Source organism: Oryzias latipes, chromosome 10 (genome assembly GCF_053564925.1).
Source record: "Oryzias latipes strain Hd-rR chromosome 10, Olatipes_Hd-rR_3.1".
In the NCBI taxonomy this organism is placed as follows: Eukaryota; Metazoa; Chordata; class Actinopteri; order Beloniformes; family Adrianichthyidae; genus Oryzias; species Oryzias latipes.
Genome location: NC_136246.1, coordinates 29,386,092 through 29,398,229, shown reverse-complemented (window position 1 = coordinate 29,398,229; position 12,138 = coordinate 29,386,092). Strand labels below are relative to the sequence as shown.

At 39.7% G+C, this 12,138-nt stretch overlaps 1 protein-coding gene across 2 annotated transcripts; it reads left to right on the top strand.

The window, feature by feature from the left end:
* The first annotated feature begins 4,506 nt into the window (after positions 1-4,506).
* On the top strand, positions 4,507-11,847 carry hdac3 (histone deacetylase 3). 2 transcript variants are annotated; one of them, XM_078954355.1, is made up of 15 exons: positions 4,524-4,708; positions 4,863-4,877; positions 5,614-5,696; positions 5,784-5,926; positions 6,021-6,102; positions 7,464-7,520; positions 7,603-7,658; positions 7,728-7,942; positions 8,013-8,086; positions 8,160-8,224; positions 8,306-8,395; positions 8,484-8,542; positions 11,119-11,198; positions 11,415-11,572; positions 11,650-11,847. In XM_078954355.1, the coding sequence occupies exons 1-15, from the start codon at positions 4,654-4,656 to the stop codon at positions 11,717-11,719; spliced, it is 1,302 nt and encodes a 433-aa protein (XP_078810481.1). In that variant the 5' UTR covers positions 4,524-4,653; the 3' UTR covers positions 11,720-11,847. The 2 variants fall into 2 exon arrangements, with proteins under 2 accessions (XP_004073599.1, XP_078810481.1); XM_004073551.3 differs by lacking the exon at positions 4,863-4,877 and having other exon boundaries at positions 4,507-4,708.
* Positions 11,848-12,138: the final 291 nt, after the last annotated feature.

Sequence of the window (12,138 nt, the reverse complement as noted above, 5' to 3'; positions counted from 1 at the left end):
TCAGCTCAAAGTGAATGAGAAGCCGGATTGTAAATAAATAAATAAAATAGGAAATTTGAAAACAGTTTTAAAATTGAAAGTCTTAACAGATTGTAAACTTGAAGGAATGATCAAAACTATGAAAACTAAAATTGTAAATTTGTGTTTTAAACGGGAAAAAAATATTGATAATTTGAAAATCGAATTGAAAAAAAAATCTATCAACTTAAAACCAAATGGAGAAAGTGGATGAAGAGGATATGGTGACATCATTTCTGTTCCAAAACAGCATCTGTTGTCATCCCTCCTCTGATGAATCAAACGTTCTCTGCCGTACGCCGCATCAGAGGATGGATGACATCCCATCACCCCATAGAGGTTATGGTTAGTTTCAAATTTATTTGTTCTTTTTTATCGTTTTTGTTTTTTTCAAATTTTAAGGCTGTATTTAGACACATTTGGTCCGCTTAAAGTGTACCGGAGTTTGTTTCCTACCAAAATCTGTCGGAAACGTCTGGATAATCCAAACAGACTCTGGTCCGGGACCAGGAACCGATCTCTGACCCAGGTCAGAGACCCGGAACAGAATGGTCCGCTTCATGCCAGTCTGAATACAGACCAAACGCAAGCTTTGGGACTCGATCCGGAACAAAGGATTGTTCCAGTCTGAATACACCCTAAATGTTTCCTTCAAGTTTACAAAATGTACTTTTCGAGTTTATAACTGTTTTCAAAATTTCAAATTGACAATCTGGTTTTTCATTTATTTTAAACTGACCCTGATTTGACCCCACAATTAACCAAAACTGAAAAGTAACAGGAAACATTTAGCAGCCAGTTCAATGTAAAGCCGCTCTTTAGACTACACTTTTCAGCGACCATCATTGTTGAAAAAGGCGTTTATCATTATATACAGTAGCTTATGCATTTAATGATCAATGGTGATGTGTTGTTTTTATCTCTAAAGTCTCTGCCAGCAATGCTAACAGGTTTTTTCCTCTAGCAGAACATCCATCCCAGTTCACAGAAACATTCAACTGAGGAGAAAATTCTGCAAACAGATTTTTGGGAGCTTAACACAAAATGAAATCTTGATTTGTAAAGTTGTTTGAGAGTTTGAGGCGGCTTAGAAATTGTTTATCCCTTGTGCTATCTTAGATTACCCCACCCTTCCATTGACGTGTTCTCCCTACCATGACGAAGGTGGAAAGATTTCATGTAATCCATGGACACCAGTGAAAATCACAAATCATTGAAGAAAAAAGGTTCAGAGCACTGTCTAGTGGGTCTAGATGACCCAACTCCCAATGTTAAAGTGCCTAGGATAGCAAAATTGTTGTTTAAAAACAACAATTTTGTTCAAATTTCAAACACTGAACACAGAGCACGTCTGAAGCTGACCTTTATTGAACCTAGTGTGACTGGAATTCTGTTATACATAAAACATGAAGCATTAAATCAAAGAAGCAGAGGGAGATTTGCTACCGGCAAAGAAACATGAAGCAGGAAGATGAGTGGAAGTGAAAAAGCAGCAGAGAGGAGGTCTGACATTCCAGGACTAAAAATTCAACAAGCCAACACACATTCTGCAGAAAAATCCATTTCCACCCGTTTCACACAGTCTCAGAACTTCACCATCTCTCTCTTGATTTGCAATGGGCCAAAAATGTGGTAGAGTTGGGCAAAAATTGTATTTGTCATTCTTTTTTTTAAAGAATGTATTTGTGAGACAGATTTTGGTCCATACAATTTTCAGTGAAGGCTCCCTCATCCTTCAGTTCTGCTGGAAGCGGGCCGGGCCTCGTCAGTGGTTCAGGAAATGGTTCTCAAATTGAGCTGTGATTGGAAACCAATGGTCCCGCACACGCTCTTCTGCTTTCATATATGTTATTTGCAATGTGGTTTTGGATCGACAAACTATCTCTTGTCCACAAATGATTTTAGAGTATTTCTTTATGTTTACTAGTATACATGTTGACATGCATGATGCTGCAGGGCTTTTATCAACATGTAGGGATGATGTATGTATAATTTGCTGTCGACATAAATGTACATTTTATTTTGTTACACCTATATACTCTGTACTACGACTAGGCTTTTATAGTTATATAGATTTATACATTTCTGACTCAGTGACTGAACTTTTCTTGCAGGTTTCCAATGGATTCAGACTTAAGGAAAAAGTGGGCCTTAGCAATAAAAAGAGCAAACCCAGATGGATCACTGTGGTACCAACTAACAATACAGTCTGGCTATGTTCATAAGATTTTGTCGAAACACATTTTGATAAGACTGGCTAGACACCAGTAACACCAAATTGATCACTCACATGAATCAGTAAATCTATTGTTTTTCTTTATTTTTCTTCTTTTTTTAAGGGTAAATCTGTTATCAACTTTTGGACTTATTGTTGACTTATTATTGATTTATTCTTATCATTTATTATTATCATTGAATTACTATTGATTTATTATTAATATTTATTATTGATCTAGTATTATTATTATTATAATCATTGACTAATAATGTATATATTGTTATTATTTATTATTATTATTGACTTCCTATTGAGATATATGGATGTCTTAAGATATAAGGATGTCTTAACAGAGGACATGAAGTTGGCTAATGTTAGGGTAGAAGATGTCCATGATAGAGTGAGGTGGAAAAGGATGATTAGCTGTGGCGACCCCTGATGGGAAAAGCCGAAAGAGTCTTGTTGTTGGGATTTTCTAAATAATTAAAATTACATGTCGAAGAGGTCTAAAACTTCTACATATTTAAAAATTATTTTTAACATTCTGCAACTATGCATTTTTCATTAAAGTTTGAGCTTTTAAGGCTGCCTGTTTCACTTACTTAACAACAACAAATGGTGTATATATATATATATATTATGTATTTATATATATGTATACATATTTATGAACATAAATATATATAAATTATATAAAAGCTACTTACCAAAGGCTATAGAAATCATTGTCATGTGGGCGCCGTCGACCTCACCAAGATGGCGACTCGCTCCGCCTCCACCAGCCAGGCTTCCCAAGCGGGCGTGTCGCCTCTAGCGATATAACTCACTACTGTTTAAACCAATGAGTTATATCACTAGAGGAGACATGCCCGCTTTAGAAGCCTGGCCGACGGTGGCGGAGCGCGACGCCATCTTGGTGAGGTCGACGACGCCCACATGACAATGATTTCTATTGCTTTTAGAGGTGTCTAAGTAGCTTTTATATACTATATATGTTTTTACAATTTATATATATTTATAAATATATGTAAATACATTATATTTATATATATAATATATATATATATATAGATACATCATTTGTTGTTGTTAAAGAAGAGAAACAGTCAGCCTTAAAAGCTCAAACTTTAATGAAAATGCATTGTTGCAGGACTTCTTACAAATAAAAAAATTATTACAAAGAATTAAAAAAAAATAATTTGTAAACATTTAGGAATTTTAGACCTCTTTGACATGTAATTTAAATTATTTAGAAAAACCCAACAATAACTCAATAATAATAATAATAATAATAATAATAATAATAATAATAATAATAAATCAATAGTAAGTCAATACAAACAATAAATAATAGCAATACATACATAATAAGTCAATAAATAATAAAATATAAGTCTATTATTATTATTATTATTATTATTATTATTATTATTATTATTATTATTATTAATAATAATAATAATAATAATAATAATAATAATAATAATAATAATAATAATAATAAAATAAATATTCAAAAGAATTCCAAAAGTGAACAATAGATTTACCCTAAAATAACAACAACAAAGAAAAATAATAGATTCATGTGAGTGATCAATTTGTGTAACACAGATGGTATGGTGTCAGGTTTCAAGCTAACAGTCTGGCCTCTTATCTAAATTGGTTTCCACAAATGTTTTGAACAGTCAGACTGTATTACTAGTTGGTACCACAGTGATCCATCTGGGTTAGCTCTTTTTATTGCTAAGATCCACTTTTTCCTTAAGTCTGAATAGTGAATAGTGAAAAGTTCGGTCACTGAGTCAGACATGTATAAATCTATATTACTATAATAGCCTAGTATGCTGTATACAGGTTTAGCAAAATAAAATGTACATTTATGTCGACAGCAAATTCTCCGTACATCATGCAGCATGTTGATAATAACCCTGCAGCATCATGCATGTCAACATGTGTTCTATTAATAAAAGAAAAACAAAAGAAAAAGAAAGAAACAAAAGAAAAAAATTATAATACTTTTCTATGAAATGATATACTTCTTCTTTCATGGACTCAGTTCTCTGATTTTGGCAGTTGAAACACAAACAATGAACTGGTATTATGCAAAAAATGTGTTCAAATGCATTCACTGCAGCAGTAACTTGACCTCACCAAGATGGCGGTGCTCTCCTCCCATGAGGAACCACGTGATGTTTCCTCTAGTGATCATCACTCATTGGTTTAAACTCACTCCGCCATCTTGAGACCCCCTGTTCGCCCCTCCCCTCTCCATCCCCTGCGTCCCAGCATGATGACGTCACCTTTAAATGTTTACGGTTAGCCGTTAGCGGCAGGAAAAATGCGGCAGACTGAGCCGCTCTTTAAAAAGTAAAACCTCGCTGAATCTCAGGATTATTATTATTTTTTTTACATTTAAAATGTCTATTAGGACGTCTTACTTTTACGACCCAGATGTGGGAAACTTTCATTACGGTGAGTTTGCTGAACGCTGGGATTGGAGCAGGAGTGCTAATGCAAGCTAGCTGGAGGAGGCTAACAATTCAAACGATTCATTGTTAAAATTCAGCTCCAATTTTGTTTCTGGGTTTAATTAAGATATTTTTTTTTATCTCATTCATATGTTCAGGCCAGTGTGTTGTAGGTGAGTAATGAACACATAACGTCACATTTGGGTGCAAAGGAAAAGAATATTGTAGCGATCCTGCCCACGGCAGGAGTGTATGTAGATACTTAGGGTTATCTGTTGGTGTTTTTAAACCCTGACTGAGTTGGTTATTTCCAGGCAACATATTTGCAATTTGTATTCTATACAGGAATGGGCTATTATACTATATACCAATTAAGCTGAGGAGTACTGATTCTAGATTTAGGTAATAGAAAGGTTAATAATAATTAATTATGTCCTTACCCGTTTCTGTTATCATGAAAACTTTTAGGTCTTAATCACTTCCAGCTGTTTATAATCTCTGAACAGTTTGGGATTATCATTGATTTGGTTTTTTTATTAGTGTGAGCTCAGTTCAAAGCTGCTGTGAGTCCACAAAGAGCTGATCACTGCAGGATAAAAATGGAGACCAAAATCTAAAACAAGTGTTTGTCCCAAAGCATTCACGGCCTCTGATTGACAAAACGATTGTTGACAGAGTGTGATCGTGGTTTCTCTGGTTTTTATAGGTCTAAAAAGAAAAGACAACAACAAACAAACATTTACAGAACCGACAGCTGCAGCAGATTCAAACTAAATGGAGGGATTCTGCAGCATTTTTTTTAATCTTCTTTCCTGTTGGTCGTGAAAACGCGTTGGAAGTGTAATCATGTTGAAATGGAGCTGATGATGAAAAAGTGATGATGCTTGTTGTGAACCGCGTCTCCTGCAGGTGCCGGTCATCCCATGAAGCCTCACCGTTTGTCTCTCACCCACAGTCTGGTGTTGCATTATGGGTTATATAAAAAGATGATGGTGAGACACTCCTGAAGGTCCAGAACCTGCTTCCACTGTTGCTTCGAGATCAAAGATTGAACTCTGCAGTTTCTCTGTGACCGTCAGGTTTTTAAGCCGTACAAAGCCTCTCAGCACGACATGTGCCGGTTCCACTCTGAAGATTACATCGACTTCCTGCAGAAGGTCAGCCCCAACAACATGCAGGGCTTCACCAAGAGCCTGAACACCTTCAACGTTGGAGATGACTGGTGAGCGCTGCTGCTGCTGCTCCTCCTCTTCATCGATCTGTCTTCTGCTTTTGGTTCATGCAAATGTGAGCACTAACCCAACGGCGGGCTCTAGTCCTGTGTTTCCAGGACTCTTTGAGTTCTGTTCCAGATACACGGGGGCGTCTCTGCAGGGCGCCACGCAGCTCAACCACAAGGTAAGCCGTCCGCTTTTCTCCATCACTGGGTTTGTCATGAACCGTCACTCATGGACTCCTCTAGTAACGGATATTCAGCTCCATTTAGGAATTATTCACAGGGTCAGACTTTAAATGTTTACATGATCATAAAGGGCTGCAGATTTTTTACACCACAATCGATCATCATACTGAACGATTTCTCTATTAGACCGAGGAAATATTCCAAACTGCGTCACCCGGATAAACGAGAACCTTCAGCCACATTCAACGCAATCATTTAAAAAAGAAAATGGTTTGCTTATTATTTATCAAACATCGTTACTCACAGGAAGGTCACAAATAAGCTAAATGTTTGGTTTTTTTTACATGTTTTTGCAGCATTAATAGAGTTAATAGTTAAATATTCTGGAGTTTGTAACAAACATAGCAGCTTCAGTTCTTAAAAATATAAAAAAAAACAATGTTATTTTCAAGCTGCGTCTTAAAAAAATAGTTTCAGCAAATGTTTGGGGAAAAAACAGCCAAAGTTGTCAGCATGAAGCTGGAAATGTTTGGAAATTTGCATTTGTCTTCATTTGTGGCGATCTCATTTTTTAACAGCACATTGTGTTCTGCGTCCTGATTCGCTGTTGACCTTGTCAATCAATCTCCTCTGTGCCAAATCATCATCAGATCTTTGTTTGCATTCTATAAAACTGGATTTATTCTCCTAGTGTGCAAATGTGTGAAAGTGAGGAGTTATCCGACTGTCACCACAGACATCCATGGATGTATATCAATCCACAGATATACATACAGAAAACAATATCATTGAGTAGACGTTTGTCATCATCAGGACAGCTGATCCAGTTTTGAGCTGCTTTATAGTAAAACATGGTCCTTCACTGTTTGGTTCTGATTCGGAACATTAAGCTGGTTTGGACTGAAAAGCAGCAGCAAAGCAGCTTTCAATGCCAACCTTTTATAGACATCTTGGAAGACATTTCTAAATCATTTTCTTTATTTCTGTCTAAAAAGAAAGTCCTACATTTCGTAGCTGTTTTCTGTGTAAACAGGGCTTCTTTATTGGAATTAAAAGTTTAAAACGGTGACTCCAGCCGCTCGTTTCCTTTCATCTGAGACAGTAAAAAGACGAAAGATGTACTTTATTGAAAAACCTGGAATCATTGGAGTGTCATTTACCTTTTATTTATAATTATTGAAACTGCAACAGAATAAAAATAAAAACATTTTTAGGCTCCAAGCACTTTTAAAATACAATGATTTTTTTTCTGGATTTATGACTTTATTGCCATGACCTGAGATGACCAGCAGGTGTCACTGTCACAGTGCCTCCTTCTTGTCTGGATTTCCTTGAATGTAAATATTTTTGGTTGCAGATCTGTGACATCGCCATCAACTGGGCTGGAGGTTTGCATCACGCCAAAAAATTTGAGGTCGGTAAACTTCCACAGCTTCCTGTCTGTTCAGTTGAAGTGATTTGTGGTTGAAGATTTTTTTTTCTCTCTGTGTTTGCAGGCGTCGGGATTTTGCTACGTGAACGACATCGTCATCAGCATCCTGGAGCTTCTCAAGTGAGGCGGCGCTCCTCTGCACCTCCTCCGGCAGTTCCCGCCTTTTCTAAGTGTGTGTGTGTGTCGCAGGTACCACCCCCGAGTTCTGTACATCGACATCGACATTCACCACGGAGACGGCGTCCAGGAGGCCTTTTACCTGACGGACAGAGTCATGACCGTGTCCTTCCACAAGTATGGGAACTACTTCTTCCCGGGAACGGGTGACATGTACGAGGTGGGGGCCGAGAGCGGACGCTACTACTGCCTCAACGTCCCCCTGCGAGACGGCATCGACGACCAGAGTGAGGGCCGAGGTCTGCGCAGTCAGAGCCGTCTGCTGTGAGCGTGCAGTCACGGCTGTGTGTGTTGCAGGTTACCGGCAGCTGTTCCAGCCGGTCATCAAGCAGGTGGTGGATTACTACCAGCCCACCTGCATCGTCCTGCAGGTCAGCCGCCGCCGCCGTTTGTCCCATTGTGTTGTCTGCGGGTCGTTTTGAGAGCGAGGCTGTTTGTTTGCAGTGTGGGGCCGATTCCCTGGGCTGCGACAGACTGGGCTGCTTCAACCTTAGCATACGGGGACACGGGTGAGACTTTTACTCCGCGTCACGGAGGGTGGGGGCGGCGTTTCCGCGTGGTCAGCAGGATGACGGTGCTTCCTGTTTCAGGGAGTGCGTGGAGTTCGTGAAGAGTTTTAAGATTCCTCTGCTGGTGCTCGGAGGAGGAGGGTACACTGTGAGGAACGTGGCTCGCTGCTGGTTAGTGTTCCTTCAACCAATAGGTGTTACCATAGCAACCTGTGACGGATATTCAGGGTTTGTGTAACATCTGCTTTGTGGACGGCAGGACCTATGAGACATCTCTGCTGCTGGAGGAATCCATCAGCGACGAGCTGCCGTACAGCGGTGAGACGCTCCACTTCCTGTTACTGTTACACTGATCGAATTATCCAGTTTTACCGCCATCTGCTGGAAGGTCAGATCCGTTACCGCCGGTGAAGTCAGGAAAATTCAAATCAAAAGGGAGAATTTTCCAAGAAAGTCTGTTTGAGACTGACTGTGAGACTGTTTGTGTGACAGAATGCAGACGTCACTACCAAATCTGAGTCCTGATTGGACAAATTGATCTGGCTTCACTTTCAACATGCGTTCAATGGCTGCTCATTTGACGCTAGAAATGGTGGACGCAGAAGCCCAAAGCGCAATTTTACACAGACGTCAGTGGAAGTGATGGCTTGAACGGGTGTTACAGAGCTTAACTCTTGAGCTATCATATGACCCCCACCCTTACTTTGACGTGTTCTCCCCACCATGACAAAGGTGGATAAAGGTGGAAAGATTTCATGTAATCCATGGACACCAGTGAAGATCACAAATCATTAAAGAAAAAAGGTTCAGAGCACTGTCTGGTGCAGAGGTAGAGGTAGGCACAGAGGGCCGCATTCCTGCATGTTTTCCAACATACCCTGCTCTGGCATGTTCTGATTAGCTGGACACACCTGAACCAGGTAATCAGCCATGAGTTGGGCAAGAATGTCTGGAAATCATGCAAACACACCGGCCCTCGAGGCCTGGAATTGCCCACCCCTGGTCTAATGGGTCTAGATGACCCAACTCCCAATGTTAACGTGCCTAGGACAGCACAAGGGTTACCATGTCAGGGCTCGACATAGCCATTTGTCCGCTGGCCCGGTCCTGTTTTTCGAGCAGTGCGGACCACAAGACGTTATTTTTCACTTGTCCGCTCGGGCCACTAAAATATCTAACGGTTAATATATTTTTCACCTTTTTCAATAAAGTATATTTTGCGAAAACGTGTAGATTTACCTCGTCTTTATAATTCACTTTTTCTGCTAGTCCTGTGTTCAGACTTCAAGGGTTTCTATGGGAAACCTTTGATCACTCCTCTCCCGCCTGCGGGCGCGGCTGTCGCTGCCGAGCACCACGCCGCACGCGCTCACTCAATTTTTTTTTTCAAACTTTATTGAATGTAACAATTCAATACTAAACAATGTTAAACAGCAACAACGAAGGAACAAGCCAGTGGGTTATTATTACATTTTAGGCAGATATATTTAAACTGACACACATATCAGCGCGCCCCCTGGTGGTTTTTCACCGCGATGATCATAAATCCAACACCGTCACTGAAGAGAGACTGAAGCATGTCAGAGATGTGGAAGACATGGCAGGAATAGATAGGAATATGTTAGATGGAGTGACGGGTGGAATTAGTGCTATGGACAGCAAGATATTTAATGAAGGCATTGAAGATGAAACTGTATCCACTAAGCTTTAAGCTGAATGTCAAAGAATCAAAAGCAAAGACTCCAAATACCTGAATCTCAGACTCAAATGCAGTATAACTTCAAAGTACTCAATTTTGTTTTTCTTTACAACACTGTAAGCAGTAAGTATTTCTAGTTAGCTGAATGATCTCAGTAATTTAATTTTATTGAATTTTTCAATTATTTAATTTAATTAAGTAACTAAAGTAACTAAAAAGTAAATGTAACTTTGCAACAGTAACAAAAAGCAAAACCTCAAGGCAGTCAGAGCAAAAAAGTAAATAAAACTTCTTAACTATTGATTAGGAACAAATGTGAAATAGCAGTGATTAGAAGCAGCATGAAAACTTCTGAACTAGTGTTACTTACTACACTGCAGCGCTCTCTTCAAAACATCTGAAACAGACTAGAGCAGATTTAAGTTTGATATGCTCTATTTTTAGTCATTGAAAAAGTGTATAAATAAGTGCTAGATGTCACCAGAATGCACCATATTAAAATTTTCCGGGGGGGCATGCCCCCGGACCCCCCTTAAGTTGCAAGCACCTGCGGAGCGGCGGGTCCCGCTGTGCACGATGTCGGGCCAGTAACTCTCAGTCAGGGCCAGTAAGTTTCAAAAGCTACTGGCCCTCTGGGCCAGTGCAAATTTCTGGGCTATGTCAACCCCTGCATGTTGGAAAATCCTTGGATCTTCAGGTTAGATTTGTGGTCAAAGTTTAGTCCCACTGGTCACTACTGATAAGTAAAATAGTAGATTAGATCCATGTTGCGTGTCCTACAGTGGTCATATGGATGTTCAGTGCAGGTATTTCTATAGATCTGCTCTACAGGTCGTCTAGTTTGATTTTTCTGTAATAAACAGAATCGCTGCACCTCCAGATTCCTTAAATTCTGCTTCTGACAAGAATAACTGCTGATAAAAATGTCATTTTCATCTTTTTGTGATCTTTTTGCCTTCAGGTTGGTCAGATTGAAATGTGGATGACAGAGTAGATGAGTGTTGTTTTTATTGAGACAAAGTAGACCATTTTTATGTCACATTTTTTGCAGACAGTCTCTGAGGTTATTTAGGCCAACAGTATAACAGCTTCTTTTTGACGCCGACATAAAGATAGATCAGTAAATAGTACAGGAGAGTTTAAATCTGTTTCTGTATCCTGTAACCAGAGAACCTTTTTCTCCTGATGTCGGCAGAATATTTCGAGTACTTTGCCCCAGACTTCACGCTGCATCCTGATGTCAGCACCAGGATCGAAAACCAGAACTCCAGACAGGTAACTCCGCCCCTTCCTCAGGTGCCATTTTAGGAACTGCTGAATCAGGTGTGTGCATGTGTAGAACAGTTTGAACCATCCAGACCAGAAAAAGCCATCATCTTCCTAAAAATGAAAGACATTCCAACCTGTTTCAGTAGCTTAATCTTTTGGAGGGAATGAGTTTTCCTTTAACACACGTGGATCCGTTGAAATAACCCGTGAACGTCGGTGCAGTATCTGGAACAGATCCGTCAGACCGTGTTTGAAAACCTGAAGATGTTGAACCACGCGCCCAGCGTCCAGATCCACGACGTCCCGTCAGACATGCTGAGCTACGAACGCACAGACGACCCCGACCCAGACGAGAGGGGAGCTGAGGAGAACTACACCCGGTCAGTAGGAAGACAAAAAAGGCCTTCCTGTTTCACCTGCAGGATTGAGTCATAAATGTTTATCGATGCACTTTCAGACAAGAGGCAGCGAATGAATTCTACGACGGCGACCATGACAACGACAAAGAGAGCGACGTTGAAATTTAAGGCTGGAGGATTTCTGAGAGACGATCGTTGTGGACAGTTAAGGATTTGGAAAACACTTTGTTCATCTGGTTTTTTTCAATGTGGTTTTTGTGTTTTGTTTTTTTTTAAATAAATGTTTTTAGCTTTTATTTCTGGACTGATGCTCATTTATTCCAAACTCATAACCCTTGTGTTATCTTAGATGACCCCACCCTTACATTGACGTGTTCTCCCTACCATGACAAAGGTGGATAAAGGTGGAAAGATTTCATGTAATCCATGGACACCAGTGAAGATCACAAATCATTGAAGAAAAAAGGTTCAGCGCACTGTCTAGTGGGTCTAGATGACCCAACTCCCAATGTTAAAGTGCCTAGGATAGCACGAGGGATAAACTGCAGCTCTGCTCCTCATCCACCAGAGGGCGACATCAAATGACA

Bases quoted from the DNA above. Each gene is read 5' to 3' on its own strand.
- hdac3 (XM_078954355.1), top strand. From the start codon at position 4,654: ATGTCTATTAGGACGTCTTACTTTTACGACCCAGATGTGGGAAACTTT. The intron at 6,103-7,463 runs GTAAGCCGTCCG...TTTTGGTTGCAG, and splicing joins CCACGCAGCTCAACCACAAG to ATCTGTGACATCGCCATCAA. The intron at 7,521-7,602 runs GTCGGTAAACTT...CTGTGTTTGCAG, and splicing joins ATCACGCCAAAAAATTTGAG to GCGTCGGGATTTTGCTACGT.